Raw genomic sequence first — 18,232 nt, forward strand, 5'->3', positions numbered from 1 at the left:
GATGCCACCAATCTTGCTTAGCTGGCCATGAGAGGTTGACCAGCTAGAGCCTTTCCTCTGCCTACATTTCCCAGAATGCTGCGCGGTTCTGGATCCAAGTTCAGTGAATATTCTCTATATTGAATATTGAATCAAATGTATTATAAATTGATGTTGATAACGTCTCCATTGTGATATATATTGTTATTGATTTATTGTCCAGCCCTACCCCTGACCTAGAATAACTCAATATTTTAATGATATATTTAACTGGTGCCAAGTCAGTGTTTTGTCCTTAGTAGAAAGGGAGTTGTGGTAAAAGTGTTGTAGAGGGTAATAAGTTGAAGAAGTATCCGGATACCAACCCATTCCTCCTCGTCATACTCTTTGTGATGTGGTATGGAGTCTTGGTGCTTCAGCGACCCGCCGTCTCCTCCTTTCACATTATTACACGCCACCGGGCTTTCTGTGTCAGGCGTGGCCGGACTGTGGCCCGGTAGTCCTTGGACCGGACTGTGATTCAGGTCCCCACCCTGGCTTTGCTGGTGACACAGCACTGGAGTTTGCTTCTGGCTCTTGGAGACGTACCCGGGCCGGGCCGCGTGCAGCGCTAGCAGGGCGCTCTTGACCAATTCGTCCTTAAGCGTGTGGACAAACTGCTCCGTCTGCAGCAAACGAAGAAGGAAAGAGATTGGAAAAAAAAAACAGACAGTGGAAACTACACAACAAATAATAATGGAAGTGCTGAAGAAACAAAGCAGACAGGGTGTGTGAGACAGGAAGGGCCGTCACGTCGGTGAGGCGGAGTGGGTTTGAAGAAAATACTGAGAAGTATTTACAGAGGAAGAGAAAAGAAACAAGGAAAATGAACACAGTCCTTCAGTATAAGGAAGACGCTCTCCATTACCTCACCTCAATGGAAGAGGAGAATAACAGCAACAAACAACAAACAATTCAATTACTCCTCCTCCAGCCTTCCTCTCCAAGGAGCCCTCCCCTTCTGATGTCAAATTCACCAGCTACTGTTTGCTGCTGATCATCCTGGAAGCTGCTGTGACTCCCAGGAGCAACTCAGTTACCAAAGCTGTTTTATCACCACAAAAATGCATCTAAACAAAACACAACAGCCAGAATGCCAAAAGGAGACCTATGGGGTCTTTGCATACATGGACACAGTTCATATTTTTATGCTTCGACCCCTCCGATGTGGACCGAGTGCAGAGAGAAACTGCAGGGAGTTCTCCGCCAGCCCTAAAGAAAAGCACTGCAGTGTCAAATCTCCAGCCAGCTCTGGGCTGCTTCCTGCACAGCTTTACAGGCTAGTCCAAACTTCAGCTGGCTTTGCCCCCATGAAGAACTCTGCTTTTTAAGAGACTGGGTGTAAAAGTAACCCAGTGGTTTTTAAGCAAATCGTGGTAACACTTTATTTGAAGGGGTGTGCATAAGACTGACATGATGCTATCATAAACATAACACAACCAGTCATAAAGATGAAGGAGTCTTCATAAATGTCATTCAGTAAATAATGACACTTTTAATGGAAAGTTGCATTGAAAGTCCATTAAAACGTGTCAATTTTTCATTATTTGGTAAATATTGAAACTTCTAATGCAAAGTTCCATTAAAACTTGCATTAAAAGACCATTAAAAGTGTTAACTTTGCATTTGGTTATGTCATGTCATGTTTATGACAGTGTCATGTCAGTCTTATGCACATCCCTTCAAATAAAGTGTTACTCAAATTGTCATTTCTAAAAATGGGGCTTCTTCCCTGGGTGACAAACTTTTTGGAAATGTCATCATCACATCAATTTTATTAAAACAAAAAACAAAATAAAAAAACTTTTCTATTGAAACCTCAGGAAAAATTGACAAATTTTCTCACAAACTGATAGTTTCAATGTAGAATTTCCATGGTTTTTCTCAAAATTTTTTACATTTACTTCTCCATGGCAAACATTTTTTTTTCTGCAATGGCTCTACAACTCCAATAGTCTATTTCAAAGAGCATATATCTTATGATGCAGTTTGCCATGAATAAAAATACATTTACTTACACAGGAAAGCTGCTGCACATAAACGAGTGAATGATGAAATATCCAAACAGCCAAAAGAAGAAAACAGATGCAAAAACTACAACTTTTGGCAAATATTTGAGATTCAAATCAGGCTGAATTAAACTTTGCTTATCTGACCTTAAAATGAATTTGCAACCTGAGTTCAAGTATTAGTCACTTCTCTAAAGTGAGTTCACAAAGTAAAATATTGTATTTAAAATTTAAGCTTGATCAGAAGGTCAAAGCACTGGTGATTCATTGAAAATTAACAAGAAAAAACCATGATCAAAAAAGAGTGGTCCAAATTGTCATGGTTTATTGCAGGAAGTGTAGATAATGTGTTTAAAATGTTAAAAAGAAAATTAAAGATATGTTTTAAGGCCAAAGATAAATGGTGCGCATCTCTGCAAAAAATACTTCTTTGTGTAATTTATCAACATCCATCTTTGAAAAGGCTGAAACGCTGAGCATCCCTGAAGATAAAGAGTTGGTTGTCTTTCTGTAGGTTGCAGAATCTGCTGATCTGATCTGGAATGAGGAGCATCTCAGTCTGAAAGCGCCTCAGCGCGATCCGACTGCGAAGAAAAAATGTTATCTTTGATCTGGGAAAAAGAAGAAACATAGAAATCCATTCACCCTCAATGATTTCCCCCTGAAGGATGAGCACATTTGGGTTCTTAAAAATAGAACTTGCTCAGTTCTCTTCTAGTTACTTTGTTTTAGAAACAGGAATGAAACTGGCCAGATCTCAGCTACTACTTAAGATGGTATATTTCCACATATGTAGATGGATACAGATCAAATCCCACAGTTTCTCATTTTTCTTTTTAACGTAGCAAACTGGGAACATGGTAACATTCCAAGGACACAGCTGAAGGCAGGGAAGATTAGTCCGTTCACTGTGATTATCATCAGCGTGACATTATTATCATCATCAACAGAATCATTATTATAGAAAGACAAGAAACTTTTTTATACCCAGAGCTAATCAAGAAGTAGAAAGGCGCTGACTTACTGGAAACAGTGAATAAGGATAGTCGAGGCAGACCTTGGAAAGATCTTGGAAAGAAATTTTTTTACTCTACATGCTGCGCTCCTTATTTAGACAAATCTGTATGTTGCTGCTCTGTAAGACAAGCCCTTAATTAAAAAAATTATTAGAACAGTTAACGGTCTTAGTGCAAAACAACACTAAAATACAAGTAGTTGCTTGTTCTGAAATGAGACGAAACGATTAGAAGCTGAGACGAGGCAAGCAGCGGTGAATACCAACTCACAGCAATAAAAACAATCAAACACCTTACAGCTACTAAAGGTATAAAATGCAAATAACTATACAAACACTAACAGAAAAAACATAATCTGTTCCAGTAAAATAAACAGTCTGATCTCTAGAGGAATAAAATTACTTAGGTAAAAGCAATAATGATTTCTTAAACTAATGAATTAAAAACACAGATGGTCACATAATGGAAGGACACCTCACCACAGGGCAAACTGTACCCACAGGTGAAATATGACAGTGGCAGAATCATGACCTGGGGTTACTTTGCTTCAGATGGAGCTAGACTTGAACAATTTCAAGTTAGAACAATATTCAAGTCCAGATGTGGGATACTGACAAACTCCTACCAAAGAAGACTGAGTCTAAAGGTGCTTTCATAGTGTTTTTAAGTCATATTTAGGAGAATTTTATACACAAACTATGAATGTTGCAGGAATTTCTGAATAAAGGTTTGTACTGCCAATATTGTGAAAATGACTTAACATTTTTTGCTTGCATTCAGTCAGTCTAAGGGCACTGTATTGGGTTTGTACTGTTCCAGAAATAGACAGGTTTATCTGAGAAAATGTGGGAATTTCATGAGGAATCACAAGGTTTTAATTTTTTTGGAATATCTGTTTTGATGCCATCCATTTTCAAAATGCGTCGTAATGGCCAAACCTTTCAGGAGTCTGGGCTGGACTTGGAACCCGTTGATAACTGCTTGCAGTTCTAGTTGTTTCAGGGTTTGCACAATACAGATGTTTAGTCTCAACAGGTGTTTTCGCAGGACAGCCTCAAAATGCTACCAAACTAGCTTAATGTTTTAGGTAGAATCTCAGACGACTCCGCCTAACATCATCGTTTGTATGTAAAGATATGTCAGACTCAACACACAGATACCTTCTTAAAAAACTAATGGCTGATGGTAGCTTCATACTAAGCAGTTTGCTGAAGAGCCAGGCTAATGTTAGCGTGTTAAATCCTTTAATCTCCATGGCAACCATTCAGCTGTGCAAAACGCCCGCAGCGTTTTGCCCAAGCTGTGCCTCACAGGAGCTGTGCCTTCGAGGCACAGATCCTCCTCAGAGCTGCAGTTTTCAAGCTTCTGCCTCACAGAGCAGCTCTCCCCCGCGACTCTCCTACTCAGCTCCTTCAGACTAGCAGCAGTAATTAGGAAACACCTGGTGGAACTGTGCTTATGCTGAGCTCATTATAGGAGCTACTTCTCATTGTAACGCTGGTAAAAACGTTGCTAAAGAGCTAATAAATGTTGAGATGACTTCCTCAAAGTGGAGTTTCAGAAGGAGCAGGAGTTTTTAAAGGGACAGAGGCCCAATTTCAAGGAGGTATATTATGAAGTCAAATTCCTTTTAAGTTATATTTGATATGCAGAGCAACTGAAGGTAACACTGATTATTGATTATGCTATAAAAGGATGCAGAAAAACACCGCCCCTTTAAGCAAAGTACATAATTACGTTCAAAGCAATTTTCGTTTTCATACCATTTTCATCAACATAAATAGAAACATTTGACATTTATGAGACTCCTTTCAGTCTAACTGATTTAAATGAAGGCAAACACATGGTGGAACCTTTATACTTGTTGTTTATTCATGGACTTTACAAGAAACACAAGTAAGAACTTTAAGCTTTGAATTTCTCTCCATCAACTCTCAGTAAAAGATTTAATTCAATAAATCGGTTATATATTTGACCACCTAACAGGAAACAAAAACCCGTATTTGTGGTACATTAAAACATTCCAGGCTTTACATGTTTACAAGGCTGCACCACTCAAAGTCTCTGCACACTGTTTCAGGCATGTGTCTGCATAAAAATGTTTGTGTGCTGCTCCTTCATCATGGACTTTGGGATTTGAGGAGAGAGAGAGAGAGAGATGTCATCATCAGCTTTCTGACAAACACACAAACCCGTTCACACTTCCACCTCCTGCTGCTTCACACACAAACACAGACAAACCCAGCTTGAGATTTTAATCAGCGCGCGGCCCTCCTTGTGCTGACCAGGCCAGGGGCTTGCTCGGCCAGCGTGTGCGTGTCTAATCAAGGATGAGAGGAAGCGGTGACGGAGCGAATGTACCAATTAAGGAGGCTGATTGGGCTCTGTTCCACAGTGGCACAAACAATCTCTCCCACAACAGATTGCAATCTGACAGCACCAGATGTAATTCATTAATTATACTGATAAAAAATGCTCCAGCTCCATAAACCACCATACCGCACTTGTTTGCATTTGTTTAGTTTTTTTTTGTGGGAGATTGTCTATTAAGCTGAAAGATTAAAAATCGTTTGTGGAAACTTTTACATTTTTGGGTATATTATTTTCAACACAAACCTGTTGGCAGAAAAGTGCAGCTTGTGTGAAATCCCCATTAAAATAAATGTTTACAGATTTGCATATCATTGTGTTTTTTGGTCACATTTTGGGGATTTTATCCATAAATTATGAATTTCATAGAAATTTCTCAATTCAGTTTTGTTCTTCCAAGACTGGAAATGGCATTTATTAATTTTTTGGTTGCATTCAGTCTAAGGGCTTTGGATTGGGTTTGTATTACTACAGATATAAACAAGGTTATCTGAGAAAATTTGGAAAGTTTAATGAGAAATTATAGATTAAAAAAAATTCATTTCAGTATCATCCATTGGCAAAATACATTGTAGTGGCCAAACCTTTCAGGAGTCAGCGCTGTCATGCAAATTTCCAACTTGTTCTTTTACCTAAGATTTCTATTAAACAGGAACTAAAATAATTATTCATGGACACTTTAACGGTTTTGAGTGTCTTCTTTTCAACACAAACTGTTGGTAGAAAATATGTAGAAAATCCCTTTGTGGGCCTCCAGTGAAACAGTTTACACCAACATAATCCACAGTCGACATTTAAACACCATCATTAAAATGAATTTGAAAATTAGGTATGAATGCAAATGAATTCTGACAAACTTTATCTTAAGAGTTTGTCTGTTGCTGTGGCTTGAGATGGAGAGCAATGAAGAGGTAGCTGAGATGCAGGCGAAGGAAGATAGGAGATTTAGTTGCTGGCTCACCTTGTCGGAAAGACTCTTTAGTGCATCCTTGAGTCCGGAGGAGGAGTGTTCAAGGGCGGCCTGGAGGAGCTGGTCAGCCAAGCTTGTGATGAGGGGCTGGAGGAGACTCACGGTGCTGAGTACCTCCTGAGCTTTGGCTGTGTGCTGAGGGGAGTAGTAGATACACTGGTAGGCAGTGCTAAAGCTGTGATACAAGAAGAGAAAAAGAAGCACAAAAAATTAATATTTGAAGAGTCAAACTACAGCTGCATGGCTGTGAACTGAAAAAAGCGTCATCTTTGGAAAGATGTATGAGATTGGCCCAATTTTTAAATTAAGTCTGCTGTGAAGTAAGATTTAAAGTCATGAGAAATTAGGACGTCCCATTAAATATGGATTTTTTTATTAGGAAGAGTTCATATGTTGATGTATAATGATTTAATATCACTTAAAGAACAAACGTTAGCCTTGTGTCACTTAATAAGTAAACGCTATCAACTTTTTCCTCAGTCTTCTAGCTGAGGAAAAAATAAAGCCTTGCTTCCGCTAACAGGCTTAAATAACCTTCTAATAATTTTCTTTGGTAATAGTGTTCTATAGTTAGTTTTTATTTGATATTGTGAGATATTGCGCTTCTTTGCAATGAGTGGGAAGCTAGGTATTATCTGCATATTCAAAATAAATAATAATAATAACAAGCTTAAGTAAGGCACTTTATTTTGCCCTCTGCCAGTCTGATATTTTTCTGACCAAAGTTTCTCACACTCCACACTCTTTAGCTGTGACAGGTTTTTTCTTTTTATTATTATTATTTCCAGCCTGTTTCAAGTTACCCAGCAGCATCACAATGAGATCAATATCTGGGCTTTGACTCCATTTCCCAATGCTCAGCCAGTGTTTGATGGAGTAACTGGTATGTTTTGGATAGCTGTCATATTGCAGTGTTCAGTTAAGTTCAGCTTTACTTATTTATTTTTATTTATCGTCCTTCAGCTCCTTCTGATTCACGGTATATTCACAGTGGATTCTATGGTGGTAAGTTAGGCAGATCCTGCAGCAAAATATCCCAAACCATGACACTTCCACCTGGAGTTCGATTCTTTTAATGGAGCAACCAGAATTTAACTGTATTCGATTTGTGCACAAAACATTACATTTCATCTGTCCATTAGTTTTTTGTCTACTTTCTGCCTGGCAGCCTATAGTCAGGTCAAATGTTTTTCTTAGAGAACAATACTTTGTTCTCTTAAACTTGGGCAGTCTTTTTCTGATTTCATCCACTTTCATACTAAAATTAGCAAGAGCCTGCTGAAGGTTCTGTGATCACAATTTCGGGTTTGTGGAGACCAGGAATGTTGGTAGTTGTTTTGAATGTTTCCATTTGCTAGACTGTTTTCCAGACAGTGGAAAGAATGATTTAAAATAGCTTTGAGTTCTCCCTTAATCCCTTTTGTCTCTTGGAAAAACACAATTGCAGTGTCGTAATTATTTCACTTTCCATTCCTTGCTCCTATGTTGGTTTGAAACACACAGCGAGAACTCAAAACTTGTAAAAAACATTTAAATGTTTCTGCCATTCCAAGTGAGACAAAAGAAGGAACGGAATAATTTGTCATGCAAGAGATTTTCTTTTTTCAACAATTATTCAGGCAGACTTTTCTCTGAGTTTTTCCATTTCTCTTCCAGGCATGACTGTGGTTAAAAGATGTCTGTAGGTGAAAGAAATGCATAGTAGAGCTGTGAAATTACACACTGAATTGCTTTGAGTTTCACATTTGGTTGTGTTGCAGTTCAAAGCAGCTCAAAACAAAACAGTAGAACAATTTATTACTCCAAACACTGATTTTAACATTATTTAACACTAGCAATACTATTTGCATACCAGTTCTATATATATATATATATATATATATATATATATATATATATATATATATATATATATATATATATATATATATATATATATATATACACTTATTGCGTTTAAGTGCTAGAATTGCCACTTATAAACTCATCTACTGAGAAATAGGAATATTTGTTCAATTAAAAATGTGGGTTTTTGAGCAGAAGGACCAGGGTTGAATTAGGAACAGTAGATATTTGTGTGGGAGGAACTAAATCAGAAAGAACTGGAAAATGTTTTTCAGGATGAGCAGAGGACATCTGCAACCAAGCAGGTATGAATAAGAATTTGGAGTCAAAGGTCAGCATCTGAGAATGACAATGTAGAATTTTACTTTTAAATTGATATTTAAGGTTTCTAATACCTAAAAAAACAATTTACCCATATTGATCTATTTGAGTTCTCCCATCCAATAGGTAGCAGATTTAGCTTAAATCAAATATCCTACACTGCAATTCAATACAATAATAATGAAACTCAAAATGTCATTACCAATAACATAAACATCTTCACTTAAATGTTAAAGCCATAATTTAATTCTGCATCTAAAAAAATGTTTTTATTTCACAAACCAAACTGTTATATGTGTGGTTTGTAGTCAGCCATTTGTCCAGAAACAGTAAGTATTCTGCATGACAGGAGTCAGTGTTTATCCATATAACAGAAAGTAATCCAGTCATAAGATTCAAAACATAAACAAATGATAGCAGAAGCTGCTCAGTGTGTTGGAGTCATGTAAACATCACAGCAAAGGTTTTTTTTGGGATGCATTTTATCATCAGTTGGGAGGAACAGTTTCACAGCCTAAACTGTCAAAGTTGGACCTGCAGTCCAATGCCAACTCATTTGCATTCAATAAATAATTAATCCCTTTCCAGTCTAATCAAACATCCTCCTCTGCTCACGTTCCTGTGACTTTCAATGAGTTTCCTCTTACTTCTTTTTGTCTGATGTGATGTAGAGCGGTGCAGTCATTTGTAACCTCCCCCCCAGGCTCGGTTGAAGTCAACTCCTCCAGGCTTTATGTAGGTCAGAACCCAGAGTCAGATGTAAACCTGGCTCCTAACGTTGTAGTTAAACATTTTGCATGTGAATCTGCCTTTTGAGGAACAGCCTTACCATATGCATTGACATGCATCAAAATTTTCAAGGTCAAAGTGAATGTTGGCCATGAAAAACTTCTTCGGTAAGCTAATTTTAAAATTCTGGCCTTGTTTTTTTGCCTAATGAGGCCCCTGGAGGACGACCACCCAGAAAGTGGAAGATAATCAAAGCAATTATTGAGTGAAAGTAAAACATGGTGCGGTCACTAACGCAGAAGGCCATCTTTTCTACAAGACTACTTCTAATTTACCCATACCTTAAAGCGATTGATTTCTACCAAAGACACCTTCAAAAATGCAAAGAACAGTAAAATCCATTTTACCGCTTCATCCCTTGTGTGTTTACACTGATAAAAGACCATAAACGATCTTCCACAGGAGAAAAAAAGCTTCAAAAAGAAGCAAAGGAGAAAGCAGTTGCTTTACTCTGATTCAATAACAGCACTGTTGACTCATAAGTACAAATCCAATCCCATTAGGAAACATATGCAGACGGTAATGAATGCGAGAACCTGCCACCTGATGCTGAAAGGACAGAATTGATCCCTTCCATGGCTGGCTTTGGCATGGAAATTTAATTGCCTCATCAGGGTTGTTGTAAGTCCAAACAGGTCAACAAAGATTGCAAAGTGAGTGAAGGCAAAACAGCATAAATCTGTGAATGCAAATTTGATAAGAGGCCAAGGGGGTTGCACATTTCATTTCAGGCCTTGGGTATGTTTCCATCTCCAGCATATTTAAGGGCTTGTGTTCTGTGTGTCACGTTTTTAAACACCGTGCCAAGACAGAAAGCTGCAATATAATCCAGATACAATAACCCTGCAGTAATTATTGCTTATGTAAGAGGTAAATATTTATGTTTTATTGAAGATGTGACAGAGAGGCGATTGGACTGCTGAGAAATATTAGATCCTAGTGCCACCGAGCTAAGAGGGCGGACAATTTTCCCAGAAAACAATATTTATGCTTGCCTGACTCGTCTTAATGTTAAATGATCGCCTTTACTTGTTAGTTGTTATAAAAATGAAAATTACATTGAAATTATTCAAAGATTAGAAAAAGAAGAGATCTTTTTATTTACTCTGTTCACAATGACTTTATACGTGGTGGAAACGTTAACATAATTAGACTTTGTAACATGAATACAAGTCATTTATCTAGTTATCTAGTCTAGTTGCTACATGAACGAGAGCTCAAAGAGCTATTAGTTTACATTTTTAATGAAAACCTCTAAAGAGACTCAAATTTGTGACTGATCTGTCATGATTTGTAGTGAGAGGAACCAAACAGAAGCAGGAGGCAGGAACAACCATGTAGAGAACATATTCTGGTAGAGAGTCCAACATCAGTGGCATTGAAGGATGTGCTACCTCACACAAACTCAAGGCCCGGGGGCCAAATCCAGCCCGCGATAGCTTCTTATGTGGCCCTCCGGACTCCAGAGGAACGCAGAACAGCGGTTTGCTTAAATATTATTTTAGCAAACAAATTAAACCAGTTTTTATCTCTTTACTGCTAAATTACATCAATCAGTACCTACAGTTTTTCAAGGAAATTCATGCAAAATCAACAGTTCATGTTATTTTATAATTGTGAGTTTATAAAAAAATTCTTCTTCTAAACTGAGACCAACATAGGGTTTAAGTGAAGCTAACTCCCACCTGGAGGGGGCAGCATTTGTTACTTCTACTACACAGCTGCCTCAACCTGACTTGGTATCAAATTATCGTCCGATTGATGTGAAGAGTGAGAAAAAGTCACAGTTATTGTCATACATAAGTGCAAATATTTTTGAAGTAGCGTCACAAAATCTGTAATTTCAATTACAGAGAAAAAAAAATCACAAACAATCATGGAGGATGTAATCACTGTGAAAATATGTCAAATATTTTTTCATTTTAAGAAGTAATTGTCAAATGCAGACGGCTATTTCTTAATATTTTTACAGTTTTTTAGTGGGTTTTATCAATATATTCTTGCACAATTGACCCTTTTAGAACATCCTGATGTGAATGTAATCCCAGTATCTTGATTATATTATCCGAAAAATATGTGCTTATTTTTCTCAATGTAGTTAGGGAGACCATGTCTAGGAATCCATCACTCCTTTTCATTTTTGATGACGTCTTCTGGCTTTCCAAAGGCTTTTACAGTTTCCTGTTTGTTCATTTAAAAAAGCTCAAACATTCTTTACAACCTCAAAGACAACATTAGAAAAATAAACGAGTGTAGAACAACACTTCATCAGTTTAACTTCAATGCAGGAGGCAATTGGTACAGATTAAACTGGGGAAACTGGCCTCTTCGAAGTGAATTTCCTCCTCAGTTTAAACACACTGATCAGTAGGTTTGTCTAGAAATAGTACTGAGAGAGAGCAAAGCGCTGGGCCCAGTGGCCTAATTAAGCAAGTATACATGGCACATGGTTAATTAATAGTGGAGAGGAAATTAATGAAAAGCCAGAGGCCTCCTGCTGATAGCTAACAGGAATTAAAATGCAGCTACGTCAGCAGAATTCCCTGCAACCTTTTACATGACGGTCAAAGACTTCTCTTCCATTTTTTTTTTTTTTATAGCTCACTTTAATCAGGGTTTATATATACTGTATATACCAGCCCACTTCCACAAGGTAAAAACACACGGCTACCTTCAGATGCAACCCCAAGGATCTGATCTCTGTCCAAATCATTTTAACTGTCAACCCTCGTTAGTTCCTGAATCTCTGATCTCATCGCCATCCGTTAGAAAAAAAAGTCAAAGCTGTCCTCAATGATGCAGAGAAAGACAAACCATGATCTGTGACCAGAGAAGCCTCAGGGCTTCTGCCAGCCACCTTCTCCTTCAGTCGCTGGTTCCTGGATGTGGTTGACTCAAGAGCTGGCGATGAACTACAAGCTGCTGTCCATCAACATGGGGTCCCAGCCACTGCCAACGGCCTGGCCCTTTTTTCCTCACACAGACGAAGAATCCTGGGAGAAAGTTATTTTGTTGGACAACATGCTGCTCGTCACACTAAATCTGAAATCAGCCCCAGGAGACTTAAGTTAGGGCTGTGTGGTTTCAACCACTCTCTTTGCCCAAGAAATGTGACATCTGGCTTTGCTGCTTGACACAGATGCCTGGCGAACCAACAGAGCCTCCTCCCTCTCTCTCTGTAAAGGAGGACACATTTCAAACAGAAAGTGTCCTACTGATGACCTACTGCACATCTTAAGCTTATCTACTAAGTCCAGGTCAAAAAACAAACAATAATTTTCCTAAAGTACATCTATAAGAAAATCTGTTCAATAATAGGTAGGAACGCAAAACAATAATCAATTAATGGTTAATTGTCAATTAATGGTTTGTAAGATTCAAATTAGTTCCAATTGATAAACTAATAACGTCTGCTTAGAACAGTCTTTCTCAAATTGTGGCCCTGGACTACTGCTCTGCAAGGCACTGAATGCAAACGGCCATTTATTTGCTGTGACATGAACTTGTTCATGGAGGATTTAGTGTTTCACATATTTTATTTTCATCTCTTATTTTTTTAATTCAGCAACATAATAGGTTCCTGTTTTGTTATATTTTCTAAATATGTCTAAGTACAGCAATGTGAGAAAACCACAATCAGTAAGTATTTAACACAGGTGACACAAAATATTATTTAAATAATAATATTGTGCTATTTTTCTAAAACAAAAATCAACATATTATGAAAGATTTAGCCTTTAATGAGTCTTGGATATGAAGATTAGGGCTTTACATTTCAACCTGCAACAATGTTTGATATTTTTATTTTGAAATAAGATAGGAAGTATCATTTGCTGTAATTTGAGATGGCCAGTTGCCTAGTGACAGTCGAAGGATTTTTCATTTGGTTTACATGCAACACACTTACCTGCCCCAGTATTAAGGTAAAAATTGTTTGCACAGTTGAATTTTGAGTAAAACTGTCTTAATTGTCAGCCTGCACCAACCCAAGGAGAGCACTGTTACACAGCTAATAGATTATTATTTATTATTCTGTAGAAAAGACTTTACTGGAAAACTGAGACCATCTCTGAGAATCCAAAAGTTGATAGTTAGAGAAGAAAAAGATAAAAAAAAAAACCTCTAGCATTTCATACAAGCATTTAGGGAGTAATGCATGCACTGAAGAAAGATAAAAAGGAAAATGTGCAGTTTTTCTTTTTAAAATTGAGGAATACAGTGGTCAGAGATGGAACATATTGCACTCTTGTTCTATTGCCAAGTTTGGCCGGCGCAGGTTGTTAATGGCTCCAGAAAGATCCCATTGTCCCCTCTTCTACTGTCCACAGAACAAAGATGAATGGCTCTTTTATTACCATCCTGCTAACACATCTGTGCTCAGGTTTTCCTTTTTTTCCAGTCCCTTCCCATTTTCCATGTCATGATTTAATATCATATTGAACGGCTAAGTCTCACATCTCACCAATTGTTCATTTTTTAATCAAACATAATTAGGAAAGAGTGCATCTTCAAGACGAATGGGTAGGCTGGGTGAAGTTTAATTATCCTGGAAATGTATATTTTTGGTAAAACAGACTCAACTTGTGCTGAATTTTCAGGGAATCTCAGCTGGAAATATCCAGACCGCTCTGCTCTGACACACAGAGTGGCTCATTTAGTAGTTTCTTTAAAATGTAGAGCCTGGGTCCACTCCTGTTTCTGACCACATTCCAGGTCAAACATGAACTGCACATTGCAGGTCGCAGCCCGTTAGCCAAGTGGAAAATTGGAAAATTTGAGCTACAGTGAGTCATTAGCTAAATCAAATACGAAACAAAAAGCTCCATCTCCCTGGGGAGTTACCTCTGAAGCCTAATCTCTTACGCAAAGTAAATGATTTCACTTCAGTGGTTTCTCAGAAATATGCTAACCTTATCACTGTTCATGCAGGCAGACAGAACTGGCCATCTTCAGCAAATTCACTTCTTTATTTTTTAATCTGCAAAAGCTCCAAACTATTTTCCCATCAGTTTTTTTTTCCCATTTCATGCCCACACTTCACCCCTCTTCATCTTTTCTTTCCCACTCGTTCTGGTGCTGCAAACTCTGTAACTAATTAGATCTGGCATGGTCTGTAATGACTTTGCACTCTATGGGGAGCAATGATGGAGAGAAAAAAAAATCACCTTTTGCTTCTTTAGGCATCAGTCAAGTGGCCACATACTGACATACAGCTCCAACCTCCAACCTCTGAACAAATAAAGCAAAAATCTGCAGCATCTCGCTGATCTGAGGTTTTGCAATGCAGGCTAGGCTACACAAGAGTGCAATTTCACTCATAACACTGTTACAACAAAAATGGCCTCGTTACAGTCTTTGTGAAGCTGTCAGTGTTGCTCTCAAAGGGAATAAGAAAAATACAAAGCATTCAGCTCTCAGTCGTTTGCTGACAGTAATGATCTTTTGGTCAGTGAACAAATCATTAAGTAGCCGTTTTCTATACGGCATCATCCACATTTTATTGACAGATCTGGTAAAGATGTGTTTATATCTTTAAAATAAATTCAGCTTTTACTGCAGTAGCAAAATATCATAGAAGAAAATGGAGAAAAACAAGATTAATAAAAAAAAAAATCAACAAAGACACTGGTGCCGTAGTTATCGGGTATGACAGACTGTTAGGATCATTGTAGATTAAAGGCAAAAAGAATGTTGCCAATTTCACCAAAAAAAAAACTACAAAAAACTGTATTTACAAGAAAAAATAGGACAAAAAAAAGTTCATGCAAGATTCACTGGACCCTCCTGGGATTGCGGCAAAGTTACATTTGTCAGAAAAAACACAAAGTTTGGCAGCTCTAGGGTTTAAGTGACACCTTTAAGAGATGAGTATCTGGATGTTTCCCTCAGTGAGTCTGGACTCTTTTTCCAATATCATTACAGCTTCTACCAGGTTCAGGCAAAGATGTTGAAATTTAGCCCATCTTCACAGCCATCCAAACTTTTTCACCAAATTCAGACAGAAGTATAAATGCCGACAGCTTTTGACTTTTCAATCAAGTAAAATACAAATCATAGCAGAAAGCTATTTTACTGCAGAGCTCAAACACAGAAAGCTGTGGTGTAATGTAAGCTCAGTTCTTATCATGGCTCATTAATAATCTGACAGAAAGTAGTTAGAATAAAATGAATTAATGATTTAACAATCCAACTGTCAATGGATTTATTAGTCACAAATATTGGGTTTGACATTTGAAGCGCATAATGTGGAAAAAAAAATAGTGATACCTCATGCTTTTATGTTTTTATCAGTACTTATTTTTACTTTCGGTGCCTAAAGTCAGAATTGTACTTTGAAAGGAATCTTTAGTTTTCTTCTTGGAACCAGTTGAAGAAATACATGACTCTAACGGTGTCTCTAAATGTTTTTAAAGTTCTTATTGATTTTGAGACGGAATCATCTGTGCGTAAATGTTTTAACTGGGGAATCTTTTATTTAATTTATTTATGACAGAGTTAATTTTTTCTGTTTTGTTGCAAACAACCTCTGTGTGCCACCTCCAGTTCTGGCCAGGATTCTTTTACAAAAGAGATTTTTAATCTTAAAAGGGAAGAAATGCGAAACAAAGGTTAACAAAGGTTAAATAAGAAATAAAAAACAAGTAAAGTGTATTATAGCTAGATATACTGTAATTCCGTTTTCAGTTTTTCCTCATGTAAAGGTATTTTTTGTCCAGCTAATTGAAAGGTGTAGCAATTAGCTGTTACACTGTTTAATTAGCGGTGCAACAGCTAATTTAACACATTGTCACATAATGACAATGTGATTAATGATCACCTTTTTAAGAGGTGTCGATTCCCTCATATCATATAAACTATATGATATGATAAAGGCTATATGATACTGTCTTCCTTGGTAAAATACTTAAAAGAATGTTTTTTATGGATTGCTTGAAGAAAAAGTGTCGAAATCTGTCTTCCTGAATACAGTAGCTGTTACTGTGAATTTCTGTCATGGCTCTCCAATAAAAACAACACAATTTCTCTTCATAAACTGAATTTTTTTCTGGCAACCAGCCCGAATCCAGCAGCGACTCCATGTTGTCCGCTGACCTTCATGATCTGTGGCTCTTCGATGAGAAGCTAACACGCTTGATAAAGCTGAAAAATGCTTGCCTGGGAAAAGAACAGGTGGAGGGGACATTCTAACTCTCCAAACCTTTTCCATCAAGCCTGTTGCCTCCGGTCAAATTAACCTGTCAAATCCTGCAAAGCTCAAGTCTAATTTCAGCATGAATTGGAGTTAAGTAACTGGCTCAGACCTCACAAATCAAGTCCATGGGGCAGAAACAAATTTCCTGTCAGTTTTAATTAAGAAGTTAAAATCTAGTTCTTAATAAAAGCCTTTTTCATCAGAATGCTGCTTCAATTAATTCACCCACACTTTCCTTAAATACATCCCTCCTTAAGGGAAATCTTTGGGTTTTTTTACCTCTTCTTCTCTGCTTCGTATCTGCTCAGGAGACGCTGCAGGCCGCCACACTTAAAGCCCTGGAAGTGGGCTGCTGGAGCACCGACAGTGATAATGTCATACAAAGCATCTGGAAAGAGGGGAAAAACATATTTTAGTTTGCTGAATTTAAAATATGGAGACAGATAACTAAAATGCAGGAGGCTCCTCAGGGGCTTGAAAGAAAAAAAACCCCCATGAATATAGCAGACAAAATTTTAAATCTAAACTCAAATTGAATTAAAGTCATGAAGAAGCACAATTTTAGCAGTTGATAACACATCACAAACATATTTTATTATAACACAATGCATTCAGCGCAAGTGGGAAAAATATGACTGAATATGAATCAGTTTTTCACAGCAAATATATTTCTAATGAGGCGGTTCAGATGGCTTTTACAGCAAATATAGATTAGAGTCAAAATGATTCCCATATTCAAAGAAATCAACACAAACTACTAAATTAACTAAAGTCCTGTGTAATAAAACAGACTGGAGCAGGAAACATCTATTAAAATTCTTATTAAATTTTATTAAGCAAAAAAGCCTAAGATGGCTTTTTAATGCAGTCGAATACGTTGCTCAGGTGTGAGACACAAGTCTTCAAAACTTGAGGCTTATTTGCACTTTGACCTTCATTGCTTTACATTTTAGTAGAGTGATTAATTCAGCTCTTTTAGAGGACTTTATTTTCTTTATCTGAAACAAACGTTGGGTCGTGCTGAAAACTCCGCCCTCGTTTTATCCTCTTCTTCTTATCAACGTTACATTCCTCAAACCTCACAGGGTTTTTCTTCATCAGTGGAGTCTTGTGCTGTGAGTATTCAGAAAGGCCATTGCAGAGGAGTGGATTGCTCCCGTCAGGTCCAGACTAATTTCATGGACTATCATGACAAGGTGAACTAATGTTTCGAGTTGCACCTGCTCATGGCTGGATTATAATGAAATTATATACACACATACATCTCAACTGGGACCAAATCAACTTGTTTCAGCTAAACTTGACATCCTTTCATATATCACTTTTCTATTTTCCAAATTGAAGTCAAAAGTCAAAAAAGGTATGAAACAACATGAATATAACCTTTCGAATAGCATATAACTTCACTCTCTCAGAAAGAGAACAAAGGTACTTTCAAAGAAAGATAAAGGTCTGGCATTATTTCAGGACTGAACCTGTATTTCATATATTACCCCCTCTCTCCTACATATTCACAGCTTGGTTTTGAGGTCGATTGGTCCCATGTTAGACCAGAAGGACAGCCAATGTCACAGTGCTTCACTCCAATTTGCACATCAGCCTCAAAATTAAATAAACACTTCACAGACAGCCAGGCAGGAACAAAGGTGCTTAGAGCAGGTCTTGTTTTGAATGACTAATGACTGAAGCTGACAATTAAAAA

The 18,232-nt window shown here is 37.5% G+C and overlaps 1 protein-coding gene across 6 annotated transcripts in view; it reads right to left on the reverse strand.

Annotated features, from left to right (window-relative positions):
* Positions 1-18,232, reverse strand: part of inpp4b (inositol polyphosphate-4-phosphatase type II B) — a 189,150-nt gene that overhangs the window by 30,392 nt on the left and 140,526 nt on the right. For all 6 annotated transcript variants that reach the window (XM_023334716.1, XM_023334715.1, XM_023334718.1 and 3 more), the window contains 3 exons: positions 16,810-16,918; positions 6,375-6,558; positions 345-644 (listed from right to left, as the gene is read on the reverse strand). In XM_023334716.1, the coding sequence (XP_023190484.1) occupies positions 345-644; positions 6,375-6,558; positions 16,810-16,918 (593 nt within the window). The remainder of the gene's footprint in view (positions 1-344; positions 645-6,374; positions 6,559-16,809; positions 16,919-18,232) is intronic.

This window comes from Xiphophorus maculatus, chromosome 5 (assembly GCF_002775205.1).
Source record: "Xiphophorus maculatus strain JP 163 A chromosome 5, X_maculatus-5.0-male, whole genome shotgun sequence".
In the NCBI taxonomy this organism is placed as follows: Eukaryota; Metazoa; Chordata; class Actinopteri; order Cyprinodontiformes; family Poeciliidae; genus Xiphophorus; species Xiphophorus maculatus.